At 47.3% G+C, this 19,973-nt stretch overlaps 1 protein-coding gene across 1 annotated transcript in view; it reads right to left on the bottom strand.

Annotated features, from left to right (window-relative positions):
• Window positions 1-9,427: 9,427 nt before the first annotated feature.
• LOC311321555 (GTPase IMAP family member 8-like) overlaps window positions 9,428-19,973 on the bottom strand; it is a gene marked incomplete at both ends in the record, with an annotated part of 50,720 nt that continues 40,174 nt past the window's right edge. The window contains 6 exons of the mRNA XM_084453550.1: window positions 9,428-9,477; window positions 9,600-9,798; window positions 10,826-11,385; window positions 11,910-12,614; window positions 13,300-13,899; window positions 14,444-15,148. Of these exons, the coding sequence (XP_084309676.1) occupies window positions 9,428-9,477; window positions 9,600-9,798; window positions 10,826-11,385; window positions 11,910-12,614; window positions 13,300-13,899; window positions 14,444-15,148 (2,819 nt within the window). The remainder of the gene's footprint in view (window positions 9,478-9,599; window positions 9,799-10,825; window positions 11,386-11,909; window positions 12,615-13,299; window positions 13,900-14,443; window positions 15,149-19,973) is intronic.

Genomic DNA, 19,973 nt, shown 5'->3' with positions numbered 1-19,973 from the left:
CTTATCAGTCTCTATGAAGGGATTCTTTCATAGTTTTTACTGTCATCTCCCCCTGGAATGTGGGGGAGTCACTTCGTATCCGCTGTTTCTCAACAAATCTACCATTGATCTGGTTGACTGCCGTCCTCTATTCCAATCCCGGCCATATATTCTTCGTTGGTCTCTTGGTTTATGATGACGACCTCCCCTCCCTCTCCTATATGGCGTCCAGCTGGGCCCGGGTCTTGCTTCCTCTATCTCTCTCCTATCGTTGCTGACCCTTTGGCCTCTGTTCTGACTCGACAGTCCACTTCCATTCTGAACAACATTGGGAATTGCTACACATATTTCTTACATTTTTCTTCCAAAGAATCCAATGAGAGCATCACAATTTTGCTGGCATGATTTATCCCTACACTTGTCTTAACATCACAGTAAAATACATGAGCATCATATACCCAGTTAATGTAGAGAGATATGCAATAGAAGACAATAATATAAGAACATATAAGGATAAGCATATAAACATATACAAGCCTTTATCCCTTTATTGTATAATGTAAAAAAATTAAATTGGGGTCATTAATAAAAAGAAAGTTTAATGACCCAAAGTCCCAGGCAGAGGAATCCTATCCTGGAAGCCAGAATCATCGCAAAAAAATAATGATAGAGTCTGGACTTCCAGCTGCCCAGAGAGATTTGAGTGGGCAGGAGTACCTTGCCTTGACAGACGAACTCCTTCAGCCAATCAGCGTGACAAAGCATAGATCAATCAGGGACAGTATTTTGCATACTGCAAAATATGACCGAATGTAGTAGGACATCCTGGTATTTACTGCATCTGGCGTACTATGTATTGGGATATACTACATCCTTTCTTGGCATACTATATAGTATGGAGGTATGTGATTCAGAATGCAGCCTCTGTGTTTGTGCCGTCTTTATTGTCTACACCTGTCCCTCATTATGATTATTCTGCACCTCCTCTCCTTCCTCAGCCTGCCTTTATATCCCAGCCCTGATCGTTTGTTCACTTGGTTGGTTCATTGTTTTGTCATGTTGTCTGTTAGTTAATTTCTCCTTGTGCTCCTGGATTTCCTCATTTACCTGTTTGTGATTATTTGTGGGTTAAACCTCACTGAACCAGCTCCGCCTGCCTCTGAGTCTGCGTTTGACTCCTACTGCTGCTACACACGCACCGAGCGCTGACAGAAGAGAGACCACGCACCGAGCCCTGACAGAAGAGAGACCACACACCGAGCGCTGACAGAAGAGAGACCACGCACCGAGCGCTGACAGAAGAGAGACCACGCACCGAGCCCTGACAGAAGAGAGACCACGCACCGAGCCCTGACAGAAGAGAGACCACGCACCGAGCGCTGACAGAAGAGAGACCACGCACCGAGCCCTGACAGAAGAGAGACCACGCACCGAGCCCTGACAGAAGAGAGACCACGCACCGAGCCCTGACAGAAGAGAGACCACGCACCGAGCGCTGACAGAAGAGAGACCACGCACCGAGCGCTGACAGAAGAGAGACCACGCACCGAGCCCTGACAGAAGAGAGACCACGCACCGAGCCCTGACAGAAGAGAGACCACGCACCGAGCCCTGACAGAAGAGAGACCACGCACCGAGCGCTGACAGAAGAGAGACCACGCACCGAGCGCTGACAGAAGAGAGACCACGCACCGAGCGCTGACAGAAGAGAGACCACGCACCGAGCCCTGACAGAAGAGAGACCACGCACCGAGCCCTGACAGAAGAGAGACCACGCACCGAGCCCTGACAGAAGAGAGACCACGCACCGAGCCCTAACAGAAGAGAGACCACGCACCGAGCCCTGACAGAAGAGAGACCATGCACATATATAATGTCGTTCTAGCACAGAAACACTCTCTGGACACAATAAACTACAGGCTACTGTAGTTATTACAGTTTCTCATCTGCTATGGCACGTAGAAATAGTTGTAGTTGAAAATGTAAAAACAAATTAAGTGGAATGCCCCTTTAATGCATTGCAGCTTGAAGGTGGGCTGGTCTCTCAGAGGCCTGGGAAGAGGTAGAAGTTCTTCACCAGAGTGTGTCTGTCTGTGGTAGGCATCTGTCTGGGGAAATCTTCAAAGCTTCTCCTAACCTTTGTGGTTAAAACAAGAGTTTGATGTGCTGATTGTGTCCTTTAGTTATAAAAACAGATCTTCCTTAGAAACACCAGGCTGTCTGCAGATGCACTACTCACCCTCCTGAACAGTTCATCAATGTGTTTATCACAGGCATGAGTGTTGAATATCTCCACCATGTTCTGGATCATTAAGGAGCCCTTCTGTGTATCCCTATAGGACACAGTATCTGGAGAAGACGCATTTAGGGGTCAGGAAACATTGTGTGCAACTATACGTACTGGGCTGCTGGAATCTATTCCTCTGCTTTACGCTTGAATTTATTATACTACAATATGTATATACAAGGTGCGACCGAAAAGTCCCCGGATTGTGTCCCCGGATTGTGCTAGCCATGCTCATGCCTCTATTTGAATTGAAAAAACAATGATATCCCTTTGTTGCCCTATATTTCACGACTATTCTGGTATTATATTGTGCATTCGCTTTTGCCACCCACCTCTGTGGAAGAGATCAAAGCCACCGGGAGTGGGGAACTAAGGGGGCTCAAAGAGGAGGACTTTGCCAAGTGCGTCCATGGGTGGCAAAAGAGAATGCAGAAGTGTATTAACTCTGGGGGGGGGACTACTTTGAGGGGGACAATGTGTCATTTCTCTGCAGATTCTGTAATAAAAATGTTTTGAGAGTGTACTTTCTTTATTGTAATAAAATTGTTGAGTTTTGGGAGTTGGTAGAGAAAAGTGCCACAACTGTGACAAGCTACTCCTGCGACACTGAACTGAACAGCCTGTCACAGAAGCACCGATTGAGTGAGGTGAACAATATTATACCAGAATAGTCGTGAGATATAGGGGCAACAAAGAGATATCATTATTTTTTCTATTCAAATAGAGGCATGAGCGTGGCTGACACAATCCGGGGACTTTTCGGTCGCACCTCATATATATATATATATATATATATATATATATATATATATACACATACTGATATGAAATATACTGTGGGTGTAATATACTATGATATAATATGCAATATATATTATATACAACAATATTATATATATATAGATATGTACATATATATATACTACAATAGATAAAACATACTGTATATTTATCATTCCTTAGTAATCAATTTCCACTAAGACAGATTGCTCAGATGATTTCCAGAGGGGTGATGTCTATGTGCTTATGGGATAGTGAAACCTGGAGTGCAGGACATTAAGAGGGCGAAGTCCTTTTCTCCGTGTCTCCTGGAGTCCTCCTCCAAGTCCAGATCATGTATGGGCACCCACACCGCAGCAGAAGGTCCGTCAGTCACAAGCACCGACCCAACTTTGACTGAAATGTCATGGAAACCATCTCAGAATGGATCATTTCCATATCAGGGCTGCATACTATAAGTGTAGCAATGATATGTTGTTACACTAGATTATACACTGTGTTGGTGATAGTGGGTGGAGCAGTCCGAATGGGTCAGGTCAAGACGTGACCTCTACAAGGTCATACTAATAAGTCATATTCCAAACTGTGCTTTTTATTTTTATTACAGCCGTGTAGCTGTTGTTATAATTTTTGTGTTAATATGGTTGTACTCTATGTTACGTGTGGTGGTACGTGTGTCCATGTAATGTTATTTGGTTTGGTCCATGTGGGGGGTGTCCCAGCGCACCCCTTGTTTTCTTGTTCCCACCTGCCCACCTAGCAAGGTATGCTGTACTTCTGCTGCTCCACTCTGTATAAACATGTTCATGATAAAGTGTGTATTGTATGAACTCCACATTGTATTCAGCTGTCTAGCTAAGTTATGCACTTTATTTGTACCGTGTTTTAGCTAGAATATTCCCTGTGCTTGTGACATTAGGTGCTGCTTATCGAGGGAGAGTTGAATGTGTGTGTGAGATGAGCTATAATAGCTAACTGCTGTGTTTCTGTGCACAGACTGCGGTAATGAACCTTAAGTTGTGGCAGTGTCATATTTTAACACAACGCAGAGTGAATCACACTGTAAAGCCCCCAAGAAGTAGGAGCAAAATTAGCAAGGTAAGATCACTATGATCACTAAAGTTGCTATGCAGGTCAATCACTTTTCATGCTGTAGCCTACGCATTGTTTTACAAAGACAACATGTTTGTCTTGCCAGGAATGAACGGGAACTAATATCAAGATGGAAGTGACGCATCTCACCTCCCTGACAGGCCTGGATAATGATGACCTTAGGCTTGTCCATAAGAGCTTTGCAGTTACTCGTGTTCAGGTAGGTGAAGATGTTGTTGATTGGAAACACATCCAGTTGAGGGTGATCCTTGGTCCAGTTGACGCCCAAAATCTTTCCCCGTTTCCCGTGGGACATGATGACCACAAAGGTGCTGTCTGCCCTGCAGTGCTCCTTGCATTGAGAGAACGCTTCCAAAGCATTTTCCATCTCCTGAAGAGGGGGATAGACTGAATCAGTAACCCTAGGAACAGGTATTTATTCTAATGCCACCTCATACAATGGGTCTGTCCCAATTCAAGGGTTGCATCCTACCTAGGTCGCAGCCTACGCGGTCTATGTAAGTCACGTCCTTCAGGCCAAGTAGGCCGGATATAAATGTTTTGTGAAATGGGACGGTCTAGCCTACGGAGGATTCCCAACTAGTCATTGTGTTGCCTAGGCAACCCCAAGCGCGTGCCAAGCGTGTCGCGTGCCGGTAGCGCGACCTGTCCTGAGGCTGACGGCAGGTTGTTATGGAAACACCACAGCAAATGCCTGTCTAAATCGTCTATCTAAACTCGTAGATACAGGCGTAATTTGGATAACGTTTGCACATATTGGGATTCTATGGTGGTACTATCAGGCATGAAATTGTATTAAAACATAATAATATTAACATCAAAGCGGTTTAAAAACGTTTTAAAACCCGAGCAATGGCGGCTGGTACAGGAATTCATCCGGACCGAAATGCATTCTGGGAGGGAGGCCGCGAAGGATCCATCAGTTGTATCCTTCAAATTGGTCAAAAGTAGGCCGCATTTGAGGGCTGCATTCGGAGGACTCTTTGTAGGCTGAATGAATTGGGACAGCACTTGTCGCCCCGCTGTGACGTAGCAGCCTTCAAATCCGGCCTAGGTAGGATGCAACCCTTGAATTGGGACAGACTCACTATACTGTACACACTATGGAGAGTATCTGTCTTTTTTGTTGTTGTTGTCAAAACTGTATATTGTCAGGGGACGTAGTCATTATCAACCAGAGTGTGTATTTCCCTCGGTGTGCCAAGTCCATTACCTTTGCAGAGAGGTCCCTGTGTTTGATAACCTTGTACCCCAGAGCTGTGAGCAGCCTCTCCATGTTCTCCTCATCCTTCTCAGCCCCTCGCCTGTTTCTTAAGGAACCAAACTCCACGTTGGTGATCAGCAGGGCCAGGCGCATCCGACCAGACTTTTCCATCAGCGAGTAGATCTGACAAAGCAGAGGACAACCCAATGACAATGACTGCTATCATTATGGCAATACGTTCAACTACGGCCAGCCATTCACTGTCATGTTCCAACCTCATCTCCAACCCTCTGAAGTATGTCCGCCTTGAACTCTGCAGTGCTGGCGATGAGGACAGACGACACTGGGCGATTCGGCTGGCAAGGGAGGTGAAGAGTGGGTTGATCCTGGTGAGTGGGCGGGGCCTGGTGAGTGGGCGGGGCCTGGTGAGTAGGCGGGGCCTGGTGAGTATGCGGGGCGGCTGTAGGAAGAGGCTGCTGCTGAGGGGGTGGTGGCGCTGCACAGGACACAGACAGAGAGCGTTTTAATGTTTCAGGCAGTTGTAGCAGCTAAAGGAGTAGTGACAACGCCTCATCTCTCCCAAGAGTGTTTGGGACTGTGATCATCTCAGTGAGAGATTATCCCACCCTACTCTGCTTCGGATTGGCTGGTACTCGTTGCCTTTGATGGTTAGTGGGTAGCCTGGGGTCTATTTGCTTTGCAGTTGTGGTTTCCGGTCTATGCGGATATTGTCCAAAAACAGGCCTACCCATAAACCTATGATGCAGCAAGAACTTCTGCTACTTTGTTTGGTATGTCAATGCTTTATTCTGATTCATAGCAACTGACTGGGACTAGGCTGCTCAATTCAGCATTTTTGTGACAGGATAGCAGCGGGCTCTAGGACCGGAAACCAAGCGAATAGAAACCAGGCTCTCTACCCAAGGACGCGAGGCTAGTTAGCAGGTGGTTTATGCTAGGGTTAGAGTTAGCCAATCAGAGGCAGAGTAGGGGCGGGACTTCAGATTGCATCGCCATTTGAATTTTGACACCAAAAGAGCGTGGTCACAAGAAAATGTAAATGCAATAGACTGGATGCGCCGTTTCACTGGCATATTGAATTACCATTTGAATGAAGAGGCCATCAGACCTTGGCATGCAATTCACTGAATTTAATCAAACTGTTTATTCAAACTTTTTGAACTGAATTGAGAATTGTATTGCCGATTCCAAAATGCATTTTCAAATTGCTTGACAAAGATGTAGTGTACGTCATCTCTGGAATGTGACGGGTTAATAAGACCATAAGGAGACGAGGATGTAGAATGGCTACATAGCTGACATTTAATCTGAGACGGAGGGAGGAGGAGAAGCAAGGAGGGCAGTGAGGGAAATTAGCTTGCAATAATGGCGCTAAAAATGGCGCAATAAAGTTTTCCTCCAGTTGCTCCTTCCAATGTGGAATCTGACTCAGCTAATGTCGGGGTACGTTGGCAAAAATGGATCAATCGTGTCAAACTCTATTTGACTGCGTCGAGAGTTTGTGATGCCGCACGGACAAGAGCCTTATTGCTGCACTTAGCAGGCACTGGAGTCCAAGACATCTTTTTCACGCTCACAACAGAGGAGATGACAACAACTACAAGCTAGCAGTAGATAAGTTGAATACATATTTCACTCCTCAGGAGAACATCCCTTACGAGAGATGTGTTTAGACAAGCAAAACAAGCACAAGGAGAGTCCATGGACAGTTATGTTTTTAGATTATTAGCAGCCACATGTGAGACTGTGGATAACAGAGATGATTTCATACATGACCAAGTTATTGATAAATGCACTTCAAAAACACTGCGCCGACAGAAAAAGATCTTAAACTGCCAGAGCTTCAAGAAATGGCAAGGGCAATGGAGACAGCAGACCAACAAGCTGCAAGGATGGACAACATTTACGGTCAACACAGTGGAGAGGAAACCTGCTAAAGATGTAGTAACCCATACCATTCAGTGTCAGACCGGTGGATGAGAAGCGCAAACAACTTGAGGAGATGGATGTAATCGAGAGAGTAAATGGACCAACATCATGGGTATCAGCGTTCGTCGTAGTCTGGACCCTCCCTGGACCAACATCATGGGTATCAGCGTTCGTCGTAGTCTGGACCCTCCCTGGACCAACATCATGGGTATCAGCGTTCGTCGTAGTCTGGACCCTCCCTGGACCAACATCATGGGTATCAGCGTTCGTCGTAGTCTGGACCCTCCCTGGACCAACATCATGGGTATCAGCGTTCGTCCTAGTCTGGACCCTCCCTGGACCAACATCATGGGTATCAGCGTTCGTCCTAGTCTGGACCCTCCCTGGACCAACATCATGGGTATCAGCGTTCGTCGTAGTCTGGACCCTCCCTGGACCAACATCATGGGTATCAGCGTTCGTCGTAGTCTGGACCCTCCCTGGACCAACATCATGGGTATCAGCGTTCGTCGTAGTCTGGACCCTCCCTGGACCAACATCATGGGTATCAGCGTTCGTCGTAGTCTGGACCCTCCCTGAGATTCGGATCCACTCCAAAATTGTATGTGTTCTAAGTTGTCCCATGCTACGCCCCTACACTGAAAATTGGTAAACTGGTAGTTTTTGCATAATCCTGCTAATAAATAAATTAATTAATGGAGTTAATTAATTAATGGAGTTTTTTGGGGGGGCTCATGGACCCGCCCCGTGATACGGATCCGCTCCAAAATTGAGTGCTTTTTAAATTGTTCCATGCTTCACCCCTCCACCGAGTTTAAATAGTTCCATGCTACACCCCTCCACCGAGTTTAAATTGTTCCATGCTACACCCCTCCACCGAGTTTAAATTGTTCCATGCTACACCCCTCCACCGAGTTTAAATTGTTCCATGCTACACCCCTCCACCGAGTTTAAATTGTTCCATGCTTCACCCCTCCACCGAGTTTAAATAGTTCCATGCTACACCCCTCCAACGAGTTTAAATTGTTCCATGCTTCACCCCTCCACCGAGTTTAAATTGTTCCATGCTACACCCCTCCAACGAGTTTAAATTGTTCCATGCTACACCCCTCCACCGAGTTTAAATTGTTCCATGCTACACCCCTCCACCGAGTTTAAATTGTTCCATGCTACACCCCTCCACCGAGTTTAAATTGTTCCATGCTTCACCCCTCCACCGAGTTTCGGGAAAATCTGTAGTTTTTTGCGTAAACCTGTTAATGAACGGACGTATGGACGCACAAACAGACGCCACCAAAAACATTACCTCTCGCTCTGTGACACTGGGCAGAGGTAATCAGGATGACGGAGATGGTCTGTAATACTTGCTGTTTGGAGGATAGAACTGATGGCCTCCCTGCTAGTTTTAATGGAGTCATCATCATCATTGTCTTCATCTTATTTCTGTACTCTCTGGATCTGGAGCTGGTCTCAGACTCAGCTATGTGAATCGCACATGTGAGGTAATTTCCACTGTGCACAGGATTGTGGGTCAGTATAGCCAGAAAAGTCTGCTGGCTTGCATACTAGAAAATACGTCTGGATGTAGTAGGACATCCTGGTATTTTTGCCATACGGCATGTGGCATACTATGTACTGGGACATACTACATCCTTTTTTGGCATACTATATAGCATGGAAGTATGTGATTCGGAATGTAGCGCTGGTCTCAGCCTCGTCTAGACATCTCAGAGAACCGTATGCAGAACTCTGGGTAGCACCATCAGAACTTTGAAAGGACTGGACATCTAATTTGACATCACTTACTATTATGAAACACAAGATCAAAGCCGAGGAGAATTGAACTTTGTTGAAAAATCACACCCAGGTAGTGAAGAAAGCAGTGCAGGTTCATAAGCAAACTACTGCCCTCTTCTAGTATGCAATGGAATTGGTTATTCCTGATTGGTCTAACACTGATGCTATGAAACACGCTCAAACACACACACACACACACACACACACACACACACACACACACGGAAAGACACACGTCATGTACAGAAGCATCTGCATCACATCATTAGTATTAGACATACACTATAGTTGTTCTGGCAATTGGTCAGAAAACTCTCTTACTGGTTGGAGGAAGCCGAGGATTGCTGCTTGCTCTCCTTATTGGTGCCTTTGGGGAGAGCACACCCTCCAATTTCGGACGTAGAATCTTCTCTGTAAAATAATGTCCACTGTTTCCTGCCACCATCTCCTCTATCTTGTCCAGCAGCTCTGTGACCTGAGTGACATCACGCCTGTTCTTGTTGTTGAGGACATGATACCTGTTCCCACATTTCTCAACAAGCCACTGGAGGGCCGTCCCTTCACTCTCAATGTGCTGCTCAATGCTTGTGTCTCCCAGACAGTCCCCCCAGGTGAACAGCACTATAGTGTGACTCCAGACTCTCTCACTGAGAAGCTGCAGGTGTTCCTCTACTACTCTTCTGTACTCCTCAGAGAATGATACATCCCCTCTTATGACCAGGAGGAGAGTGTGGGGTCCTGGGGGACACAGAGACACACTGCGTACTATCTCCTGTTTAACCAGCTCAGGAGTCTCCTCTACAGAGACATCCTTCCACCATCCTGGAGTGTCGACCACAGTGACCTGCCTCCCTGCTACTTCTCCCTGTCTCTTCACACACTGAGCAGATGTCCTCAGGTCAAACTCCTCTCTGCCCAGGATGGTGTTTCCTGATGAACTCTTCCCTCCTCGTCTCCACCCCAACATCACAACCCTCAGCTCTGAGAGATGGAGGGAGTCACCTGGGAGACACAGTTCAAGAAAGAGAGACAGAAGGAAAGAGAGAGCGGGAGGGAAGAGAGAGAGTTAGAGAGAGAGAGAGAGAGAGAGAGAGAGAGAACACTTGTGTTATTTAAACTTCCTATGCAGCACTGTCCTGTCTTATATTGAACAACTATGTGTGGCTGTGTACTGTGTGTGTGTGTGTGTGTGTGTGTGTGTGTGTGGGGGGGGGGGGGGGGGGGGGGTGCTTGTGTGTGTGTGTGTGTGTGTGTACTGTGTGTGGGAGGGGGGGTGGCTTGCATGTGTTTTTGTGTGTGTGTGTGTGTGTGTGTGTGTGTGTGTGTGTGTGTGCGTGCGCGTGCACGCGCTTGCATGTGTTTGTGGGCTTGCATGTGTGTGTGTCTGAATTATTTTATTATTGGCAAATTAATACAGTACTTGTCGACAAACAATGTACAGTAAATATATGAATGAAAATCCACAGAATATAATGACTGTGTGTAAATGACATAGAGAACTAGCTGACGTATACATGATGCTCTGCACTCATATCCCAAAGACCTGAATCAGAGACTGAATTAAACTCACCCATTCCTGATCTGAGGGTCTCCCTCTGTTCCTGGACCTTCATCTGTTTCTGTTTCACTCTCTCTTTCTTTGCCCTCTGTCTTTCTTCTTTCTTCTCTAGAATCTCTCTCTTCATCTCATAGTGGTCTCCTCTGTTTCCTGCCACCATCTCCTCTATCTTGTCCAGCAGCTCTGTGACCTGAGTGACATCACGCCTGTTCTTGTTGTTGAGGACATGATACCTGTTCCCACATTTCTCAACAAGCCACTGGAGGGCCGTCCCTTCACTCTCAATGTGCTGCTCAATGCTTGTGTCTCCCAGACAGTCCCCACGGGTGAACAGCACTAGAGTGTGACTCCAGACTCTCTCACTGAGAAGCTGCAGGTGTTCCTCTACTGCTCTTCTGTGTTCCTCAGAGAATGATAAATCCCCTCTTATGACCAGGAGGAGAGTGTGGGGTCCTGGGGGACACAGAGACACACTGCGTACTATCTCCTGTTTAACCAGCTCAGGAGTCGCCTCTACAGAGCAATTCCTCCACCATCCTGGAGTGTCGACCACAGTGACCTGCCTCCCTGCTACTTCTCCCTGTCTCTTCACACACTGAGCAGATGTCCTCAGGTCAAACTTCTCTCTGCCCAGGATGGTGTTTCCTGATGAACTCTTCCCTGCATTTCTGTTCCCCAGCAGCACAACCCTCAGCTCTGAGAGATGGAGGGAGTCACCTGGGAGACACAGTTCAAGAAAGAGAGACAGAATGAGAGAGAGAGCGGGAGGGAAGAGAGAGAGTTAGAGAGCGAGAGAGAGAGAACAATTGTGTTATTTCAACTTCCTATGCAGTACTGTCCTGTCTTATTTTGAACAACTATGTGTGGCTGTGAACTGTGTGTGTGTGTGTGTGTGTGTGTGTGTGTGGTGGGGGGGGGGGGGTGCTTGTGTGTGTGTGTGTGTGTGTGTGTGTGGGGGGGGGGGGGGGGGGGGGGGGGGGGGTGGCTTGCATGTGTTTGTGTGTGTGTGTGTGCGCGCGCACGCGCTTGCATGTGTTTGTGGGCTTGCATGTGTGTGTGTCTGAATTATTTTATTATTGGCAAATTAATACTTGTCGACAAACAATGTACAGTAAATATATGAATGAAAATCCACAGAATATAATGACTGTGTGTAAATGACATAGAGAACTAGCTGACGTATACATGATGCTCTGCACTCATATCCCAAAGACCTGAATCAGAGACTGAATTAAACTCACCCATTCCTGATCTGAGGGTCCTCCTCTGTTCCTGGACCTTCATCTGTCTCTGTTTCACTCTCTCTTTCTTTGCCCTCTGTCTTTCTTCTATCTTCTCTAGAATCTCTCTCTTCACCTCATAGTGGTCTCCTCTGTTTCCTGCCACCATCTCCTCTATCTTGTCCAGCAGCTCTGTGACCTGAGTGACATCACGCCTGTTCTTGTTGTTGAGGACATGATACCTGTTCCCACATTTCTCAACAAGCCACTGGAGGGCCGTCCCTTCACTCTCAATGTGCTGCTCAATGCTTGTGTCTCCCAGACGGTCCCCCCAGGTGAACAGCACTAGAGTGTGACTCCAGACTCTCTCACTGAGAAGCTGCAGGTGTTCCTCTACTGCTCTTCTGTGTTCCTCAGAGAATGATAAATACGCTCTTATGACCAGGAGGAGAGTGTGGGGTCCTGGGGGACACAGAGACACACTGCGTACTATCTCCTGTTTAACCAGCTCAGTAGTCGCCTCTACAGGGTGAGTCCTCCACCATCCTGGAGTGTCGACCACAGTGACCTGCCTCCCTGCTACTTCTCCCTGTCTCTTCACACACTGAGCAGCTGTCCTCAGGTCAAACTCCTCTCTGCCCAGGATGGTGTTTCCTGATGAACTCTTCCCTCCTCCTCTCCCCCCCAGCAGCACAACCCTCAGCTCTGAGAGATGGAGGGAGTCACCTGGGAGACACAGTTCAAGAAAGAGAGACAGAAGGAAAGAGAGAGCGGGAGGGAAGAGAGAGAGTTAGAGAGAGAGAGAGAGAGAGAGAGAGAGAGAGAGAGAACACTTGTGTTATTTAAACTTCCTATGCAGCACTGTCCTGTCTTATATTGAACAACTATGTGTGGCTGTGTACTGTGTGTGTGTGTGTGTGTGTGTGTGTGTGTGTGTGTGGGGGGGGGGGGGGGGGGGGGGTGCTTGTGTGTGTGTGTGTGTGTGTGTACTGTGTGTGGGAGGGGGGGTGGCTTGCATGTGTTTTTGTGTGTGTGTGTGTGTGTGTGTGTGTGTGTGTGTGTGTGTGTGCGTGCGCGTGCACGCGCTTGCATGTGTTTGTGGGCTTGCATGTGTGTGTGTCTGAATTATTTTATTATTGGCAAATTAATACAGTACTTGTCGACAAACAATGTACAGTAAATATATGAATGAAAATCCACAGAATATAATGACTGTGTGTAAATGACATAGAGAACTAGCTGACGTATACATGATGCTCTGCACTCATATCCCAAAGACCTGAATCAGAGACTGAATTAAACTCACCCATTCCTGATCTGAGGGTCCTCCTCTGTTCCTGGACCTTCATCTGTCTCTGTTTCACTCTCTCTTTCTTTGCCCTCTGTCTTTCTTCTTTCTTCTCTAGAATCTCTCTCTTCATCTCATAGTGGTCTCCTCTGTTTCCTGCCACCATCTCCTCTATCTTGTCCAGCAGCTCTGTGACCTGAGTGACATCACGCCTGTTCTTGTTGTTGAGGACATGATACCTGTTCCCACATTTCTCAACAAGCCACTGGAGGGCCGTCCCTTCACTCTCAATGTGCTGCTCAATGCTTGTGTCTCCCAGACGGTCCCCCCAGGTGAACAGCACTAGAGTGTGACTCCAGACTCTCTCACTGAGAAGCTGCAGGTGTTCCTCTACTACTCTTCTGTGTTCCTCAGAGAATGATAAATCCCCTCTTATGACCAGGAGGAGAGTGTGGGGTCCTGGGGGACACAGAGACACACTGCGTACTATCTCCTGTTTAACCAGCTCAGGAGTCGCCTCTACAGAGCGATTCCTCCACCATCCTGGAGTGTCGACCACAGTGACCTGCCTCCCTGCTACTTCTCCCTGTCTCTTCACACACTGAGCAGATGTCCTCAGGTCAAACTTCTCTCTGCCCAGGATGGTGTTTCCTGATGAACTCTTCCCTGCATTTCTGTTCCCCAGCAGCACAACCCTCAGCTCTGAGAGATGGAGGGAGTCACCTGGGAGACACAGTTCAAGAAAGAGAGACAGAATGAGAGAGAGAGCGGGAGGGAAGAGAGAGAGTTAGAGAGCGAGAGAGAGAGAACAATTGTGTTATTTCAACTTCCTATGCAGTACTGTCCTGTCTTATTTTGAACAACTATGTGTGGCTGTGAACTGTGTGTGTGTGTGTGTGTGTGTGTGTGTGTGTGTGTGTGTGGTGGGGGGGGGGTGCTTGTGTGTGTGTGTGTGTGTGTGTGTGTGTGTGTGTGTGTGGGGGGGGGGGGGGTGGCTTGCATGTGTTTGTGTGTGTGTGTGTGTGTGTGTGTGTGTGTGCGCGCGCACGCGCTTGCATGTGTTTGTGGGCTTGCATGTGTGTGTGTCTGAATTATTTTATTATTGGCAAATTAATACTTGTCGACAAACAATGTACAGTAAATATATGAATGAAAATCCACAGAATATAATGACTGTGTGTAAATGACATAGAGAACTAGCTGACGTATACATGATGCTCTGCACTCATATCCCAAAGACCTGAATCAGAGACTGAATTAAACTCACCCATTCCTGATCTGAGGGTCCTCCTCTGTTCCTGGACCTTCATCTGTCTCTGTTTCACTCTCTCTTTCTTTGCCCTCTGTCTTTCTTCTATCTTCTCTAGAATCTCTCTCTTCACCTCATAGTGGTCTCCTCTGTTTCCTGCCACCATCTCCTCTATCTTGTCCAGCAGCTCTGTGACCTGAGTGACATCACGCCTGTTCTTGTTGTTGAGGACATGATACCTGTTCCCACATTTCTCAACAAGCCACTGGAGGGCCGTCCCTTCACTCTCAATGTGCTGCTCAATGCTTGTGTCTCCCAGACGGTCCCCCCAGGTGAACAGCACTAGAGTGTGACTCCAGACTCTCTCACTGAGAAGCTGCAGGTGTTCCTCTACTACTCTTCTGTGTTCCTCAGAGAATGATAAATACGCTCTTATGACCAGGAGGAGAGTGTGGGGTCCTGGGGGACACAGAGACACACTGTGTACTATCTCCTGTTTAACCAGCTCAGTAGTCGCCTCTACAGGGTGAGTCCTCCACCATCCTGGAGTGTCGACCACAGTGACCTGCCTCCCTGCTACTTCTCCCTGTCTCTTCACACACTGAGCAGCTGTGCTCAGGTCAAACTCCTCTCTGCCCAGGATGGTGTTTCCTGATGAACTCTTCCCTGCAGATCTATTCCCCAGCAGCACAACCCTCAGCTCTGAGAGATGGAGGGAGTCACCTGGGAGACACAGTTCAAGAAAGAGAGACAGAATGAGAGAGAAAGCGGGAGGGAAGAGAGAGAGTTAGAGAGAGAGAGAGAGAGAGAGAGAGAGAGAGAGAACAATTGTGTTATTTCAACTTCCTATGCAGCACTGTCCTGTCTTATATTGAACAACTATGTGTGGCTGTGTACTATGTGTGTGTGTGTGTGTGGGAGGGGTGTCTGTGTGTTTGTACGTGCACTTGCATGTGTGTATGTGTGTTTGTGTGTGTGGGCTTGCATGTGTGTGTGTCTGCATTATTTTGTTATTGGCAATATAATACTTGTCAACAAACATAATGTACAGTAAATATATCAATGAAAATCCACAGAATGTAACGACTGTTTGTAAATGACATAGAGAACTAGCTGTCATATACATAATGCATTGTTTCCTGTGGAACTGATCTCTTGGTGTGGTGGTGCCAGGCTCAAGACCACTAACTTCTCTACCAAAGCGGGGGGGTCTGGGGGTCGCCCCCCAGAAAAAAAAAATGTTTCAGAGACTTAGTTTCCTGTATTCTGGAGAATGAAAATAACAAATCGTGAAACGTATACTGAAAAGTATACGGAAACAGCATGTTTACATGAAATATGCTTTCTTTAATTTTGAGTTATGGGGTGAGAATAATAGATAGTTTTAGAGTTTTATTTAAAGGAGTAGTAAAGGGAAAATGCATGTTTAGCCCTATTTGAAGGTTACTTATGATCATATACAATGGTTCAGATCAATACGTTGACAAAACTAGCACTTTTGAGAAAGTCTGATAATTGCTCTACCACCGTTTTGGTCATACAATGGATGTGGGTGGGCACCGTGAAAAATCTTTGAAAAACATGTTAAACACTCAATTTCAAAAACCAACGGTGAGAAGTTGTTTGGCTGCGGCTCTGACAGTGTCGGTCAGGCTTTTGGTTTTGGCCTGTAGGTTGGGCTGGGTTTTGGCCTGTAGGTTGGCTGGGTTTTGACCTGTAGGTTGGGCTGGGTTTTGGCCTGTAGGTTGGCTGGGTTTTGGCCTGTAGGTTGGCTGGGTTTTGGCCTGTAGGTTGGCTGGGTTTTGGCCTGTAGGTTGGGCTGGGTTTTGGCCTGTAGGTTGGCTGGGTTTTGGCCTGTAGGTTGGGCTGGGTTTTGGCCTGTAGGTTGGCTGGGTTTTGGCCTGTAGGTTGGGCTGGGTTTTGGCCTGTAGGTTGGCTGGGTTTTGGCCTGTACAGTAGGTTGGCTGGGTTTTGGCCTGTAGGTTGGCTGGGTTTTGGCCTGTAGGTTGGGCTGGGTTTTGGCCTGTAGGTTGGCTGGGTTTTGGCCTGTAGGTTGGGCTGGGTTTTGGCCTGTAGGTTGGGCTGGGTTTTGGCCTGTAGGTTGGCTGGGTTTTGGCCTGTAGGTTGGCTGGGTTTTGGCCTGTAGGTTGGGCTGGGTTTTGGCCTGTAGGTTCAGCTGGGTTTTTGCCTGTAGGTTCGGCTGGGTTTTGGCCTGTAGGTTGGGCCTGTAGGTTCAGCTGGGTTTTTGCCTGTAGGTTGGGCTGGGTTTTGGCCTGTAGGTTGGGCTGGGTTTTGGCCTGTAGGTTGGCTGGGTTTTGGTTGTCGCAGCAGCCCTAGGACTCTCCGGGGATTTATGCTGGGTCCTGCTCGTACGCACAGTTCGACTTTTTGAGCCCCCCCTCCTCATCAAATGGGGATTGTAATGGCGGCAAAATACGTGCCCTGCAGGGACATTGGAATGTGCATGTTCTGTTCCGGCTGCCTGATTGACCCGCGACATTTCAAAACACAGTGTTTATTCTTTCTAACATTTACGTTTGGTCAACTGCACCTCCACTGCGCCGGTGTTTGGGGCAGGATTTACGGGCTTTTATTTCTTCATTAAAACGGAATGTATGCTAAGCCTTTCTCGCTTCAATGTTGGGATGTGTCATTATAAGCGGCGTTTGGAATCCTGCAATTGCCTCTTCGCATTTAGCTTCTCTGCATTTATATCAAAGACTAATCACCAGAATAATAATGCTGCGTGCATAATCGGTTGTCAACTGGACGATGGATAGGCCTACGTTGCGCAGCAATATGCAGTATCCGCCAGTTCATTCATGGCTAGCAATGGTAGGCCTGCAGCTGTGGGATTAGCTCATGTTTGGGTTGCTGTCAGGCTGCCACTCTTATGTTGCTGTAGCCTACAAATATCTGAACAATATGAACATTCGGTTGGTAGTTTTCCATCCACCCATAACGGGATGGGGAATAGGCACCGCGAAGCGATCAATTCTCTTGCAGGAGCCGGGCTGTCCGGTGCATTTCTCCGGTCCGGTCGCGACCCTGTCTCTAGGCTACTACATGTTTTGGACGCGTTGCAGACTGTTTGCGCATCTGGTCACCAGGGGGGGCATCGCCCCCCCCCCCCTTGCCCCAGCCAATCTGCGTGCCTGGCCCTCTGTATGAATGCCGGCTCCCGTTCGTTCTTCGCCTGCTGGACGGTTTTAACTTGTCGATTTTTCCTTCTGCCAACCCGGGCCTGGGTGTCGCGGCCCTGCGTAGCACCTCCTCCCGGCTGGGCGTTCCTCTGTCCGACGGAAACCTGTCAGCCCAATCAGGTAGAGTTCCTCGGTGTCCTCTTGGATTGCGTTAAAAATAAAAAAAATAAAAAAAATAAACACAAATGCAGGCTCTCTGCCCCTCGAAGCTGGATCGGATTCGGGGTGTTATGCGCGACGCGCAGGGGCGTTTAGTTATTGCTGGATGGGAGCTGCTCTCCTCGCTCAGGCGTCTGAACTTCGCCATGCGTGTCGTGCCTCCGGGCCGCTCTTCGTTTCCCGGCTGCCCACGCTGCCCGGTCCGTCGAGCGCTGCGGGACCTGGTCAGCTCAGACGTGTGCTGTCATTCGGACCTCCGTTTGGTCCCTGTTGTGCGACGGGTGGACCGGCGTTTCTGTTTGTTACACCGTTGGCTGTGACTCGTCCGTGTCCCTCCGGTGTTTATTGATGCCGCGGCCTCAGTGGATGTTAACTCAATAATTGAGGTTATGGTATAGTTTGCTACAGTATATTGTTATGTTTGCATGCAGTATGGTTTGCCATGGTTTATTCTATTCTATGCTTACCTGTAGGCCTCTCCCCCCGTGGGGTAGTATCTGTAGCTATCTATTAATTGAGGTAAGGAAACGCCCCTGGGTGGAATCCTAGTGAGACGGGGTGCGGAACAGCTTTTTGACCACGACACGCTCAAACATTAGACAAAACTAGACTAAACTAAACCAATGCAAATCATGGAAATATAATTGTATTTTGTTTATTGGGACGAAGAGCCGCGCTAAATATTTTGTTGTACTTTTATGCATAATAAATGCCATTTTTGTTGGAATTCTAACCCTGGATCTCCGCGTTGCTCTATGGGAATTTTGGATTGTATACGTGCGTCATTAACCCCGCTCCTGCGTCATTAACCCCGCTCCTGCGTCATTAACCCCGCTCCTGCGTCATTAACCCCGCTCCTGCGTCATTAACCCCGCTCCCACTTGGACAGTGGCTATTGGAAGGCAGTAGGCCTACACGTTTAAAGAATAAGACACTATAACATATGTTTCCCATGCCAATAAAGCCCTCTGAATTGAAATTGAATAATTTAAAGTGAGAGAGAGAGAGAGAGAGAGAGAGAGAGAGAGAGAGAGAGAGCACTTGTGTTACTTCAACTTCCTGTGCAGTATTTACTGTGCTTTCTTGTAAATTGAACAATTGTGTGTGACTGAATGTGTGTACAGTACTGTGTGCGTATACTATATGCTTAGGCTTGCATGTGTGTGTGTCTGTTTGTGTGTGCGTGCGTGCGTGTAAGTATGGGCTTCCATGCGTGTACTGTATGTGTGTTTGCATTCTTTCATTTTCTTGGGAATATACATCAACAACCATCATTTATAGTAAAGTATATATTCATGAAAATTCTCAGAATGTAATTCATTTGTGGCGTAAATTACATAATACTGTAAATCCAAAATGCTTTACAATGGCCATTCATTCACACACACACACATTCACACACCAATGGCAGCAGCTGCCATCATGCAAGGTGCTAACCTGCTCCCTAGGAGCACTCTGGGGTTCAGTGTCTTGCTCAAGGACACTGTGACATGTGGACAGGAGGAGCGGTTAACCCTGTGGTCATTGGACGACCCGCTCTACCTCTTGTGTCAGAGTTGGTTAGTTATTACTAAATAGGGTTGAACTTGAGTGTCAATGCAAAAAAAATTACCTCATTATGTTAGATACAGGTGGTTACCATCACACAGGAACTGACTACACTCATCAGCAGCACACACATACAGATCATATAACAGATGAACACACACACACACACACACACACACAGTTCATATAACAGTTGAACACACACATACAGATCATATAACTGGAGCTATACAGTCAAGTTTACCTGAATGTGCTGGTACTCCAGAGTCAGCCATTCTCTATCGCAGTTTCTTCCTCTCTCTCTGTCTCGCTCATGCAGTAACAGACCGTCCATACACTCCTGTAGGATAAACATTTTCATTTTAGAAACACTGTTCTGAGATCAGTGGCGATTTTACATTAGGGGCAGGTGGGGCAGTGCCCCACCAGGTGGGGCGCTGTTGTGCAAGATGCATCTTAGCCTACAACTGTGTTTCGGAAAAATCTAATTTATAATTAATACAAAATAGTGATTCAGTGGTGAAAATAGCATGTATAAATATAATAAACCTGACTGACACTATGTATAGTGCTGTTTTGCAGTAATTCCCTTTGTATGAGTGTGTCACAGACTGCTGACTCGGCAGAGGGGCACCGAA

The sequence above is a fragment of the Borostomias antarcticus genome, assembly GCF_949987555.1.
Source record: "Borostomias antarcticus genome assembly, chromosome: 19".
NCBI classification, from domain to species: domain Eukaryota; kingdom Metazoa; phylum Chordata; class Actinopteri; order Stomiiformes; family Stomiidae; genus Borostomias; species Borostomias antarcticus.
This window is presented reverse-complemented; position numbering and strand designations above follow the sequence as displayed.